Raw genomic sequence first — 12,459 nt, 5'->3', positions numbered from 1 at the left:
CAACAAAACAAACCTCATTGCATAGAAGACCTTCACATGCAACTGGGGCATTCAGCTGCATTTTTGCATTAGCGCAAGGCAGGAGGGAACATCTTCAACCCCACACCAGAAACTTCTCTTTATGTCTGGATTGTGTCTTGAACCTGCTGTAAGTTCTGTGTCCCACCTAGAATTACTATCCCCATTACTTGAAGCCATGGTTCCAATGTGGATTTCTGTATGAAGATAGCTCCATTCTATCCCTTAACTGCCAACCCCACAGTTTACACTGTTCATAGTGGCTAGAATCTTGATGCCCAGATAAACACTAGTAGAGCTTGGAGAAAAGTATGGGAGCTGCTTTGGGTTCTTAGTTCTGGAAGCATCTATTTGGCATTTCTAGGTTTGTTTGTTTTTTAGTCAAACTCACACTGCTGTTATGTCTGCAAATAGACAATTCTGTTTCCTGTTACAGCAGCTATAATTGAGACAATGACAATTTTAATGAGAAATGTCATCTGTATCTTCTCATTGAGTGCACTGATAAGAAACTAGTAGTAAGATACTTAAGTTTTATCTACAATCACCCTCCCCCCAGTTCAGTAAAACAAATCTGTTCTGTTAGTCTTTGGTATGTAGCTCCCTCTGCTGGAACCTAGAGTGGCTCACAGGTTAGAATCATCAGGCTAGAAATCTATATATACAAAATAAAAGAGCTACATTTCTGAACAGAAAAATTAGGAATATTGAAAATAGAAATGCTTAGTACACTAAGCATAAAATATATATGATAGATTTGTATATCTTTGCCCTTTATAACAGTATGCACTTATGCTGAGCTGAAACAGAGTAGGTCCCACCCCCCATTTAAAAATATTTTCACCCCTCGTGAAAAGCTCCCACTTTGGTGGCTGAACTCCCTTTTGTGAAAAAGTATTCACAAAAGGATGGGTTTGGGGAAAATGAGGAGGAGGAAAGACAGAAGGTAGATGCTCCTTCGTTCCTCCTAGTTAAATGTTCTCGACTGGTTGTGGTACAATATGGGTGGAGATGTGCAACTGGATGTGCAGCCTGTGAAAGTAACACAGTGTAGACAGAGAAAACTGGTATTCAGATGCACATCCAAATGGGGATGTCATTCTTTTTCACTGCATTGCTTTCACTAGTAGTCAGATGCAAAAACGTGTGGCGAAAGTTTTGCCAAGCAGTGTAGTCATCTTGGGTATTCCACAGCCCACCCCCCAGAAAGGTAATTACATGAATATTTTAAAATAAAAGCACTGCCCTCAGTGTTGTCTGTTAGACAAATGTGATTTTTGTGCTCTGGTGCCATCAGTAGCTCTATGTGATCACTGATTGGCAGGGATCTTGCACGGAAGGAGAAAGAAATCATTGAAGTGGCAAAGAAGCAGTAACATTTTGGGGCCATGATCAGGTACAACCTTCCCAACACCATAAAAATGTGGAGTGGGGAGGTCAGGATGCTTTTCACACTCCTCAAAACCTACTTTTCATATTGAAAATATCTGAGTGAAAATGCAGCATAAAACTGCAATTTGAATGATTGTTCACTTAAATGAGAGTTCAGTGAGTTGGGTTCAATAAAAAATATTACATTATGAAAAGTAACAATAGTACTTTTTATGCAAATATACCAATAGAACAGCAATGGCCCAATACTACCAGTTTTCTCCTTGTCTGTGTGCACATAGGTCTAGCTACTGCACATTGATTTCGTAACTGAACCAAGAAACAAAACTCTGCTTTATTATAGTGAGAAATCCCTCAACACTTCCTGAGCCAGTGAGAATACTACAATTTAGTCACTTAAGCGACATTATTCCATTGGCTTCAGTGTGATTTAATGCATTTGGAAAAATAATTACAAACACAACCTTAGTGCATTTTTTCAGTAAAAATAGGTTATGGAATTATTTTTCAAACATTCTGAATATTATTAACCGGGATACATCCCTGGAAAGTGATACCAGTATTTAGACAAGCTCCCAAATGCCTAAGGGCAATAGATGGAAAGACCTTTCAAAGCTGTTACTTGGGATGGGAGACGGACTTAGCATTTCATCAATCTGAAGTATTTCTACATTTTTAACTTCAAGGAGTTTGCTCACGTTCACACAATTCAATAGTTTGCATTGGACTGTATTGAAGAGTTATTGCTCTTTGTGCCAAAGATACCATTATATCAGTAGCGAGCCACAGAGATCTGTTACATTTGTGGCTGACCTCTCATGAAAACCATAACAGCTGACTGTTTAAAGTACCTTAAGTTCTCAGATAAAAGGTTAAAGACGTGCGAGGTAGTGTTATTTATTGGTCGAGAGCATGTAAACGCATTTCAAGCAGATGTAGTAAGCACACGTTTGGATCACAGGAGCACTCCTTAAGAGTTAGTGACATCTACAGAGTAAAGAACTTACTCCCTGCTTCAGTTCTTCTTCCTAAAGAAAGATTGGATCATTGCGAGTCAGATGAGTCTGAGCTTAAAGTGTGAGATAAAGGAGAGAGCTGCAGCTACAGAGCAGGATTGTCACCCCTTGGTCTTAGAACAGCATACTTCTGAACATCAATTTCGGGGTGTGTGTGGCAATAATGAAGGAGAGCTGTTGCCTTTCTCTCCCATTTGAGAAGTACCATTTGAGAAGACCTGGCTAATCACTGCTAGAGTACCGTAGATGGTCAGATTCAGCAGGACTCTTACATTTTAAATGTTCTCACTGTACGTACATAACAACAGGAGTGGCTACGTATATAGCAACACAGCTCCAAGTTAAGTGGTGCACTCAAACCATAAAAGGGGCCAGCCTCAAATTTCCTAAAGCTTGTCATGTTGTTGGATGCAAATATATTATGTATATATTATGAGCCTCCTTCCATGGATGTTTTTATGCAGAGGATGGATGGCCATCTGTCATGGATGTTTTAGCTGAGATTCCTGCATTGCAGGTTGTTGGGCGAGATGACGCTTGGGTCCCGTCTATGATTCTATACAGGATTGAAAAACAGCAAAGATGGCCTAATAGCTCTTTTGCTGTGCACCTCTGTACATCAACGAATATACTTTGTTAAATAGAGGTAGCTAACAGGAAAAGAATATAATTTTAGCCCCTGCAGGTATTAAGTTTAATGAGACTAGGCTAGTTTATGCCAGGACTGATTTTTTTTTTTATTAAAAAAAATGAACAAAATTCCAAACAAAGAAGTTGAGTCCTTGCCCATCTGCCCCTCCCCTCCCCAACTTAATTTCTGTTATCAAAGGGATGCATTTCTGCACATTAGTCCCTTTCCAGATCATTTAGGTTGAAGAGGTTGATAAACAGGGGGCGGGGTATATAATGAAATATGACAACTAGCAACAACACTCCTTTGCCCCTCATTACTAAGTACCCGGAGAAAAGGGCATTTGGATCCACTCTCCATTGCTGCTGTTTTGGTCACATTGTAGGTTGAAAAGATAACAGCAACAGCAACCTATTTGTCTGGGCTATGGGAATGATTAATATCTGAAGTTATAGTGGGAGGTACTTCCCAGAACAAACATCTATGGTAGGGATGGGAAATCTGGAGTCCCCTGAGCTGCTGTTAGACTCCATCAACCCCAATCAGCATGGCCAATGCTCAGGGAAGGGTGGAGTTACAGTCATACATCATCTGGAGGGCTACAGGTTCCACATCCCTGGTCTAGGAGAGAAATCATATAGGCTTGGGAATTAAAATAGTTTACCTTTAGCAGTTTCATGAGGCCTTCTAACTGAACCATGAGTTCTCTCCGGCTTTCCTGAAGAGCCGACATCCTCTGTTCAAGCTCATCCTTCCTCTGCCTAAGAAATAAGCATTTAAGATCAGGGCATGTAGTTAACCATTCCAAAGCTTCCCAGACAAATGAACATGCAGTGGAAAAGCCTGCATTTGTAATTCAAAACATGTGGTAAAATGTTGCACCTGATTTCCTATGCAGGAAGTTTTTGCCCCAAGACTGCCCATGAGCATAGCTCAAAACATGGAGCTTGGTTCCACACTTGCAGCAGATGAGGTGCCATGGAAAGCCCTCCAGAATCTTTTCCTAGCTCACCACCATGCTACTGCCAATGCACCAAATATATATTTAATTTATTATTTGTTTTTATCTGTCTCTTACTCCAAGAAGCTCAGGGCAACATGCATAGATAGTCCTTTCATCACTTTTTAATTTGTCTTTACAACAATCCATAAAATGGGTTAGGCTGAGAGGGGATAACTTGCTCAAGGTGACCCATTCAAGAGAGCATGTGAAGCTGGCACTCCCTTGTCCTAGTCTGATACTCAACATTGATTCTCTAATGGATCAAATGTTTACCGTCTAAAAGTCTGCTCACACAAAAGGCTGGCATTTCCTGAACATCCTGGATATTTGTCAGAATCTGTGCTCCTTCTGCCATTGTGAATTCAAGTTGGTAAGGCCTATTTAACTGTCGGCTGGGTTTGGAACCAGAAGTTGCTTTTTCAATATGTGTTACTCTAGCTCTTGGGATTCCTTTCCCTGGTAATCCAGCTACTCCACAAGGTCTCCTGATCCAGGACAAACTGATGCCACGCTGCTGAGTATGTTCTTGCATCTATTTTCTGATTATTTGGCACAACACACATTGCCTCAAAGAAGAAGAAGAAGAAGAAGAAGAAGAAGAAGAAGAAGAAGAGTTTGGATTTGATATCCCACTTTTCACTACCCGAAGGAGTCTCAAAGCGGCTAACATTCTCCTTTCCCTTCCTCCCCCACAACAAACACTCTGTGAGGTGAGTGGGGCTGAGAGACTTCAAAGAAGTATGACTAGCCCAAGGTCACCCAGCAGCTGCATGTGGAGGAGCGGAGACGCGAACCCGGTTCCCCAGATTACAAGTGTACCACTCTTAACCACTACACCACATTGGCATTCACACACATGTTCATCCCCTGCTGACTACAGTATCAACAGATATAGTTTCAAACACAATACTTTTCAATGTAAGGAACATGTTCAGTGTCCTTTAAGGAGGTACTAACTTCTGTTTTTTTTGTTTCTTTTAAAGTTGAGTGTTAATTGAGGATAACATAGAGCTGCTGAAATAACATAATGAGCACAAATCATGATGAATGCTCAATGAAAAAGGATGTCTGGAAGAGTCCTTACAGACATTATCTTAACTTCCACTCTCAACTTCTTAGCCAACTAGAATGACAATTTAATAATTAAGTTTCCTCCCCCATCACCTGGTTTCAGTTTACTGGGCTAACTTTTTGAGCTTTCTGGGATCTTTTGAACCGCCGCCCCCCCCCCAGCAAGAACAGCCTTTAAGCAGAATGCAGATTAGTGTTCTAGTCAGTGCTTTTCTTCTAGAAAAAAAGGTGCTGGTACTGCATACCCCTGAGTACCCCCAGAAAAAGCACTGGTTGTAGTTCAAAATATCTGGAGGGCACTAGATTGGTAAAGCCTGGTGTTTATGTTAGAGAACCACAGTGATATTTTTATTAGAGAACCTGGGACTGTGGAATAGCTAGTACACTACACGTAACACTTGGGGAACAACCACATAGTCCCTACTTACGGTATATTTTCATTATGTTGAGAAGCTTTCATTTGGCTATTTTGCAAATGTTGTGCAAGGAATTAAAATAAGCCCCTTTAACTGTTAATTAACTACAGTATTGTTATTCTGACCATACACAAGCTTGGACAGATACTGCTTCCTGTGACATTGCAAATTAAAATGGAGGACAGATCTCTGTTGACAAAGCTTCCTAAGGGACATTCAGTATCAATAAATTTAAAGAAAGTTATTGTGCATTTTATCTGTGAAGCAAAATCAAAGAAATGCAAAAACAAGCACCACACACACAGGCTTACTCCTAGGGTAGTGTACACAGGATTACAGCCTCAGAGAGTCAAGTAAAAATTCCAGAACTGTATAAATGGACTTTTTTTATTAAGTAAAACTATTTTACCCTATTAGCTAAAGCAGTTTTCTAAAACACATTTTAGGATGGATCTCCAAAAGTGAAACAGTTAATCTTGAACATTGATCTTGATCACTTTCTAGTAAGTTCTACTACACTCATGCTGCATGTTGCTGCCATTATTTTTTTCTAGTTAGAGGAAGAGTTATCTTTTGACAATCCCATTAGTAAAATCAATAATGGAAAACACAACCTCAAAACAATATATGCTACCTGGTAGTGTGCCCCACTGAACTCAAAGGGGATTATTTCTGAGTAGAGATGTGTAAGATTGTGGGGTTTTTTTTTAAACCCTCTGAAGTCATTGGCTGAATATAAAATACTGTATGTACTTACCTCAGGAGCCGAAGTTCTGCCAGGAGAGTAGGATTCTGTGCTGCCTTCTCTGGAGTGGGTTGGGATGCCTGCTCATGTTCAAGTCGCAGCCTGTGAATCTCTTGTAAGATTTCTCTTACAGAGGAAGAGAAGAAGAAGAGGTAAGCCGTCAGTAACGTTTTCACTGAGGGCCTCTCTAGAGGACCTGTTTATTGGGCATTCATCCTGGCTTGTGCCTGCACAAATGTACATCAGGAGCAGCAGGTGACAGGGGAACTGCTTCACTAACTGGCAGGTGGGTTAGTGTTGCTTACCTCGAGGGAGAGGCAGCAGGGAGGTAAATATGGTGCAAAAGCACCAGCAGGAGCACCTAGTGTGTTCGCACTGTGCTGACTTCCCTGCCACCTAGCTCCTCCCTCTCTTGGTAAGCAAGAGTGTCCCACCTGCCTGGAAGGTAGCACAGCACCTTAACTCTCAAGTGGTAGAACACTTCTGGATTTATCTAGTTGGACTCTGTTGAACATTCTTTCTGATTTGTTTGTGGGGTGGTTATACGATGATGAGCATTTGTCCTGCATTCATTGCAATTTCTTATGGGGTGTTTATATATGTTCTCATTAGTCAATTGTTCATCTCACACTTTTCAATGCATTTCCCCATCACTTAACAAACCACAAAGTGTCTGTTTCTTCTTTTTATGGATCTGTTGTGCTAGGGCATAGGTTTTCAACTTTTTTGAGTCCACGGCTCCCTTGACCAACTACATTCTTTCTGTGGCACCCTTGTGGGGCTCAGGAGCCGAGTTATGTCACCCCTTGCCTGCAGAGCTGGCAGCCTCTTACCCTTTTTCAAACACCCTCCCTTGTGGAGTCTTCCCTCAGCCTCCTCTCCTCTCCCCTCTCATTGAGAGTCCTCCAGGCAGCCTCTGCTGCTGCCCCTGGTCTCTGAGATGCCTCCCCCCTCCCCATCCCAAAGAGAGGTACCTCTTCACACTGCCCCGAAATCTGCTCCATGGAAAAACTGAAAGCTCGGATGCTGCAACTAGGGGGTACTGTTTAAGTACAGATTGTCTTATTGCTTATTAAATTAAATCCAAAACTAAGAAACAAACAGTAGCCCCAGTGTATTATACTGCATCTATAGGTTCCCTCATGATAGATTCACCACAGTTTTGGTCAACTCTGCCTTGATACTTGATACATTTTGTTTCTATCTGCAGGCATACATTTAGCTTGGAGGTAGGTTACAACAGACTCTTACCTGTTCTTATTTTCAAGTTCTGCAATAAGCTGTCTTTGTTGCTTATTAGCATCAATAGAGAATGAGATATCTGGAGCACCTCTCTGTTGTGGCTGCTGTTGCAGTTGCTGGAAGACAGGTTGTTCATGTTAATAACAATGGCAAATAAAAGTATATTGTTTAAAGAAAGACACGCCCATCTTTTGTCCTTTTTGAATTCATACACATATTAACCATATGACTGATATCGTACAGCAAAGCTTGTGTAATATAGGGGCTAAAGGTGTTTATTCAACTTCAATTAGTTTCAAAAATTTATACCCTGCCTGATTTTCAAAGAAACTCAAAGTGGTCCATACAATACAAAAACAAAATTGAAATCCCCACCATTCCCTTTCCCCATGCAGTCTTCTGCACACCCACAAAATGTGCTCTGGAGGGTTGAGGAAAAGAAGGAGAAAGGGAAATCCAATTGTGTGACCAAAAGTCCACTGTGTGATATTGGGTGGAAGAACCAAATACATACACCTGAGACACTGCACTGAAAGTGACTAGCAATTAACTGATTTCTGGCCCACATAAATTATTTTGGCCTTCATTCCATCCAGTCACACTTTTTTTATAACCACTTGGTTAATTGACAGTATCTGTTAAGAATTTCCCCAGAAGACCTTGTGATCAATCTCCCACCCTGCTCCTCCTCATGACAGAAGCACTTCTTGGTTTACAACACCATCAGTAATCGGAAAGTCAGGATAATATTTGGCCATTGGCATCATCCTCATCATTGTAGCTGGTGCCTCCAGTGGCAAAGCTATAGACACTCTCAGCCTTGGTGAGGTACTGTGATAATTAATCTGCTGTTCCCCTCCCATTTTGATGACAACTGAGATGAGTAACAAGGGGAGGGGGAAGAAGCTCATTACTTGCTAACTATCAATAGAATACTAGCACAGCTGAAGCAGTCCTGGCTTTATTGAACAGGGTCAGTTGGGGAATGACAGCATCACAAAGGCCTGAGGCCACAGCACTTGAAACATACCCAACAAAATCTGACTAACCAATGCTCTGAATATATTCACTGTCTGTATTTTAATCAGAATTGCACATACTGTAAGTAGCTATGGATTCAAGTGATTTTATTGTCCCAAGTGCTTAGCAAATAAGTCATAATGTGTGTGATCTCACTTTCTTCTCCTAGATGGAGAAGGTCCTCTGCTGGGTGGCACAACGCCTCTGAAAAACCTCTTGAAAAACCTCTGCTTGGTGGCACTAGCCAATATTTTGTTCCACTGATGCAAGATAACTCTCTCTACAGCAGTAGTTTCTTTCCTTTAATTGTCATGTAATAATTTTCAGAGGCAAGTCTAACAGTATGACGAGCATGATAAGTAGATTTTACAGTGAGAAACTGTGCTGAAGATGCAGCAAGGGTGGGGGAATAATGTCTGTCATTTACTGGAAATCATGGTCTATTTTAGGGATGACTGAGTTCTTCCAAAGTCCCCTTGGATTAGCTTGGAAATGACCTGAGTCCTCAAAACCTGGATCATTTCTCTGAGGCAATCGAAGGCCTGGAAATAGAAACCCCATTCTAAGCCAGTGATACTTGCAGGAATATATTTTGGAGGATGAAAGGACAAAGTGAACAGTAGTGGTGATGGGGAACCCTACCTGCCTCTTGTCCTAAGGGTGCTCTGTGGCAGATAGGCTCCAACCTTGGATTTTGCTTTTGCCCCTATAGTATTGCCAAAGCAGCCTCAGAGATTCAGCATTTGCTGTGGTAGCAGCCAGAAATCACGTATGCTCACAGAGATGTCAACATTTCCAATCTTCAGCTTTAAGGCAACAATCCTAACCCACCTCAGCTGGGAGCAGGCACCACTGAATTCATTAGGACTTCCTTCTGAGTATTCATGTGCCTTTAGACTGGTGATTGGGAGTGGCCAACAAGACCACATAACACCGGTCTTGAAAGACCTACATTGGCTCCCAGTACATTTCCGAGCAAAATTCAAAGTGTTGGTGCTGACCTTTAAAGCCCTAAACAGCCTCGGCCCAGTATAACTGAAGGAGCGTCTCCACTCCCATCGTTCAACCCGGACACTGAGGTCCAGTGCCGAGGGCCTTCTGGCTGTTTCCTCACTGTGAGAAGCGAAGTTACAGAGAACCAGGCAGAGGGCCTTCTTGGTAGTGGCACCCGCCCTGTGGAATGCCTTCCCATCAGATGTCAAAGAAATAAACAACTATCTGATGTTTAGAAGACATCTGAAGGCAACCCTGTTTAGGGAAGTATTTAATGACTGATGTTTTAATGTATTTTTAATCTTTTGTTGGTAGCCGCCCAGAGTGGCTGGGGAAACCCAGCCAGATGGGCAGGGTATGTATGTATGTATGTATGTATGTATGTATGTATGTATAAATAAATAAATAAATTATTATTTATTGCAGTGACTTCTAGTCTTGTGCCAATCAATCTTTAAGCATGGCTAAAGATAGAGTTCCTCCTATGTAAACAAGGCTATCCCAGGGGATAGTGGTAGCTTTCCTCAACCCTTTTATTTCAGCAAGTTCAAACAAAACAAAACCACCTCCTCCTAATGAAAGCCACTTACTGATGAAGTAGTCTCAGCTGCCAGTCTTGCTGCATACCTTGCGATCAGTTTGTGCTCCTCATCTAGACGATTTGGGCTGTCGAGCAAACTGTTGTGAGGGAAGGGCAAGGAAAAGTGGGAGAGCCATTAATATATAGGTCGAGAGGAAAATATTCCGTAACCTATATATAAAAAAATGTTACACCAATGGAGGTTAATAAAATTATGAATCATGTGGCGAATGTGGACATAGGAAAATTACTCTCTCTTGAAACTCTAGAACTCAAGATCACTCCGTGAAATTCCCTGGCAGTTGAATCAGGCCATACAAAATGAAGCATTTCATATATTGCACAATTAACTCATGGAATTCATGGCTAAAAGATGCTGTGATACACGCTGACAGAGGCAGCTTCCAAAGGGGATGTGACAAAGTTCATGGAAGAGAAGTCTATCAGTGGCTATAAACCATTCAAGCTAAATGCAGCTTCCAAGTTCAGGGATAGTAGGCCTATACCTCTAAATACCATGGGAAATACTAGAGGAGGGCAAACAGTTGCTTTCCTGGCCAGCTTTTGGACTTCCCAAAAGCATCTGGCTGGCTACAGTAGGGAACGGGATGCTGGACCTGGAACTGATCTGGCAGGGGTTTTCTTATGTTTCCAGCATGGCCTCTTTGCCATTTTGAATTTTTTAAAATCAAGTAAACTTATTTTCCTCCTTCAGGAATTTTATTTTTGAAGGTAAAATATTTTTCTTTTGAAGATGAAGTATCTTTAATATCTTGTTTCATGTTTGATGTTACGTGAACATGTTATGACTATCTCCCAAAGGGAGCTAAAGGCACACTTGCTTATTCTTTTAGGCTACTGTGATTCTAATATGTTACTGTAACATTGAAGAAAACATTAAATATATTGATTCCTAACTATGAGTGGTAACTTTACAGTACAATTCTATGCACATCTATTCAGAAGTAAGTCCCATTAAGTTCAATGGGACTTACTCCTAGGTAAGTGTAACCTTGGTTACAACCCCAGGATTTTAACCTTAGTTTATTAGATTTTAAGATTCCTCACAATGTCTTTATGATAATGAAAGAGTACCTATAATTATGTTTTGGTGATACAGAAATTAATAGATGAATTGTCAATAAATGGATTAAATTTAAATTAAACTGGTTGACAGTCTTCTTTTTATTATAATTTATTAATGGTTATTGACTGCTCAGAAGTCAGTCCTACTGAGCTCAGTGATGCTTACGCCCCAGTAAACGGGTATAGGATTACAGCCTAAGACTCCATGCTCTGTTCCATGGGGGAAAGCCCCACTGAGCACTGTGGGACTGACTTCCTGTTAAACAGAATTGTGTTGCACAGCTTTGAGTTGAATTAGCAGTGCAAAGTCATGAATGTTTAGTCAGAGGAAAGTCCCACTCTAATGTGACCCTGGTGTGTTTAGAATTGCAGCCTAAACTACGGATTAAATGAAGTAAAGCATGCTGGTTTTAATGTCAATAACAATTCTTTAATCAGGACTACTCCAATTAAAAATTAATACAGTTATGAGGCATATGGGCATGTATTTGTATGAGATTTTCCTTCATATGAAACTTTTTGATGTATTTAAATGCTTCAGCTTTGTTGATAGCACAAGATTTCTCTGCATCTAGGATGAGGCAAAGTTCTGCAAATTTTATCTTCTACATTACAACACACTGTTTTCTTAATGCAAGGTAAGAGACCACTGGGAATTCTGTGTATGGTTTAGATTGTCTTGCTACAGACACTCTCTCTCTCTCTCTCCCCCCCCCCCAATTAGAATGGATTCGTCCTTCAGTAAAAACCATCTGCTTAAATGGTGCATGTATAAAAACTGAAACTGTACAAAAAATGTGGAAGAAACAACACTTGAGGAAGAGTGAAGATAAGCGTTTCATTCAGGACAACTTATTAGAAGCAAAATTTTCAGTCACATAGTTTTTAATTAAGCACTGGCATATATGATAAGTTTAAGTTTAAAAAAATCAATAGATTGTGTTCAAGAAAATAAGCATGGCAAGGCAGAGTACATGAAGGGCCCACAAGGACACTGTTGGAGATGCAACCCATGTCTGTGTCCTTTATACATACAGATACACTATGGTCACAGTGGGCCTGGTTCACACACACACACACACACACACACACACACAACCTAAGCAAAATCATGGCACAGCACATACAAGCAAACATGGGGTTTCTGGGGAGAAGACAGTGGCCATGTTGCTCCTCCTCTGGTTTTACTGCTGCTGCTGCGCTGCTATATGATAAGCCATGGTTTGGCCTAGCAGTACATCCAGAC

The 12,459-nt window shown here is 41.0% G+C and overlaps 1 protein-coding gene across 33 annotated transcripts in view; it reads right to left on the bottom strand.

Annotated features, from left to right (window-relative positions):
* Positions 1–12,459, bottom strand: part of DTNA (dystrobrevin alpha) — a 208,643-nt gene that overhangs the window by 17,103 nt on the left and 179,081 nt on the right. For 23 of the 33 annotated variants that reach the window (XR_004427038.1, XR_004427037.1, XM_033155143.1 and 20 more), the window contains 5 exons: positions 10,138–10,225; positions 7,544–7,650; positions 6,305–6,418; positions 3,722–3,818; positions 2,418–2,438 (listed from right to left, as the gene is read on the bottom strand). Coding sequence is in view for 31 of the 33 variants with exons in the window: in XM_033155143.1 (XP_033011034.1) it covers positions 2,418–2,438; positions 3,722–3,818; positions 6,305–6,418; positions 7,544–7,650; positions 10,138–10,225 (427 nt within the window). In the remaining 2 variants the exon portion in view is untranslated. The remainder of the gene's footprint in view (positions 1–2,417; positions 2,439–3,721; positions 3,819–6,304; positions 6,419–7,543; positions 7,651–10,137; positions 10,226–12,459) is intronic. The other 10 variants (XM_033155132.1, XM_033155154.1, XM_033155138.1 and 7 more) reach the window with 1 other exon arrangement.

Source organism: Lacerta agilis, chromosome 7 (assembly GCF_009819535.1).
Source record: "Lacerta agilis isolate rLacAgi1 chromosome 7, rLacAgi1.pri, whole genome shotgun sequence".
Taxonomy (NCBI): domain Eukaryota; kingdom Metazoa; phylum Chordata; class Lepidosauria; order Squamata; family Lacertidae; genus Lacerta; species Lacerta agilis.
Note: the sequence above shows the minus strand (reverse complement) of the source record. Positions and strands in the feature narration are given on the sequence as shown.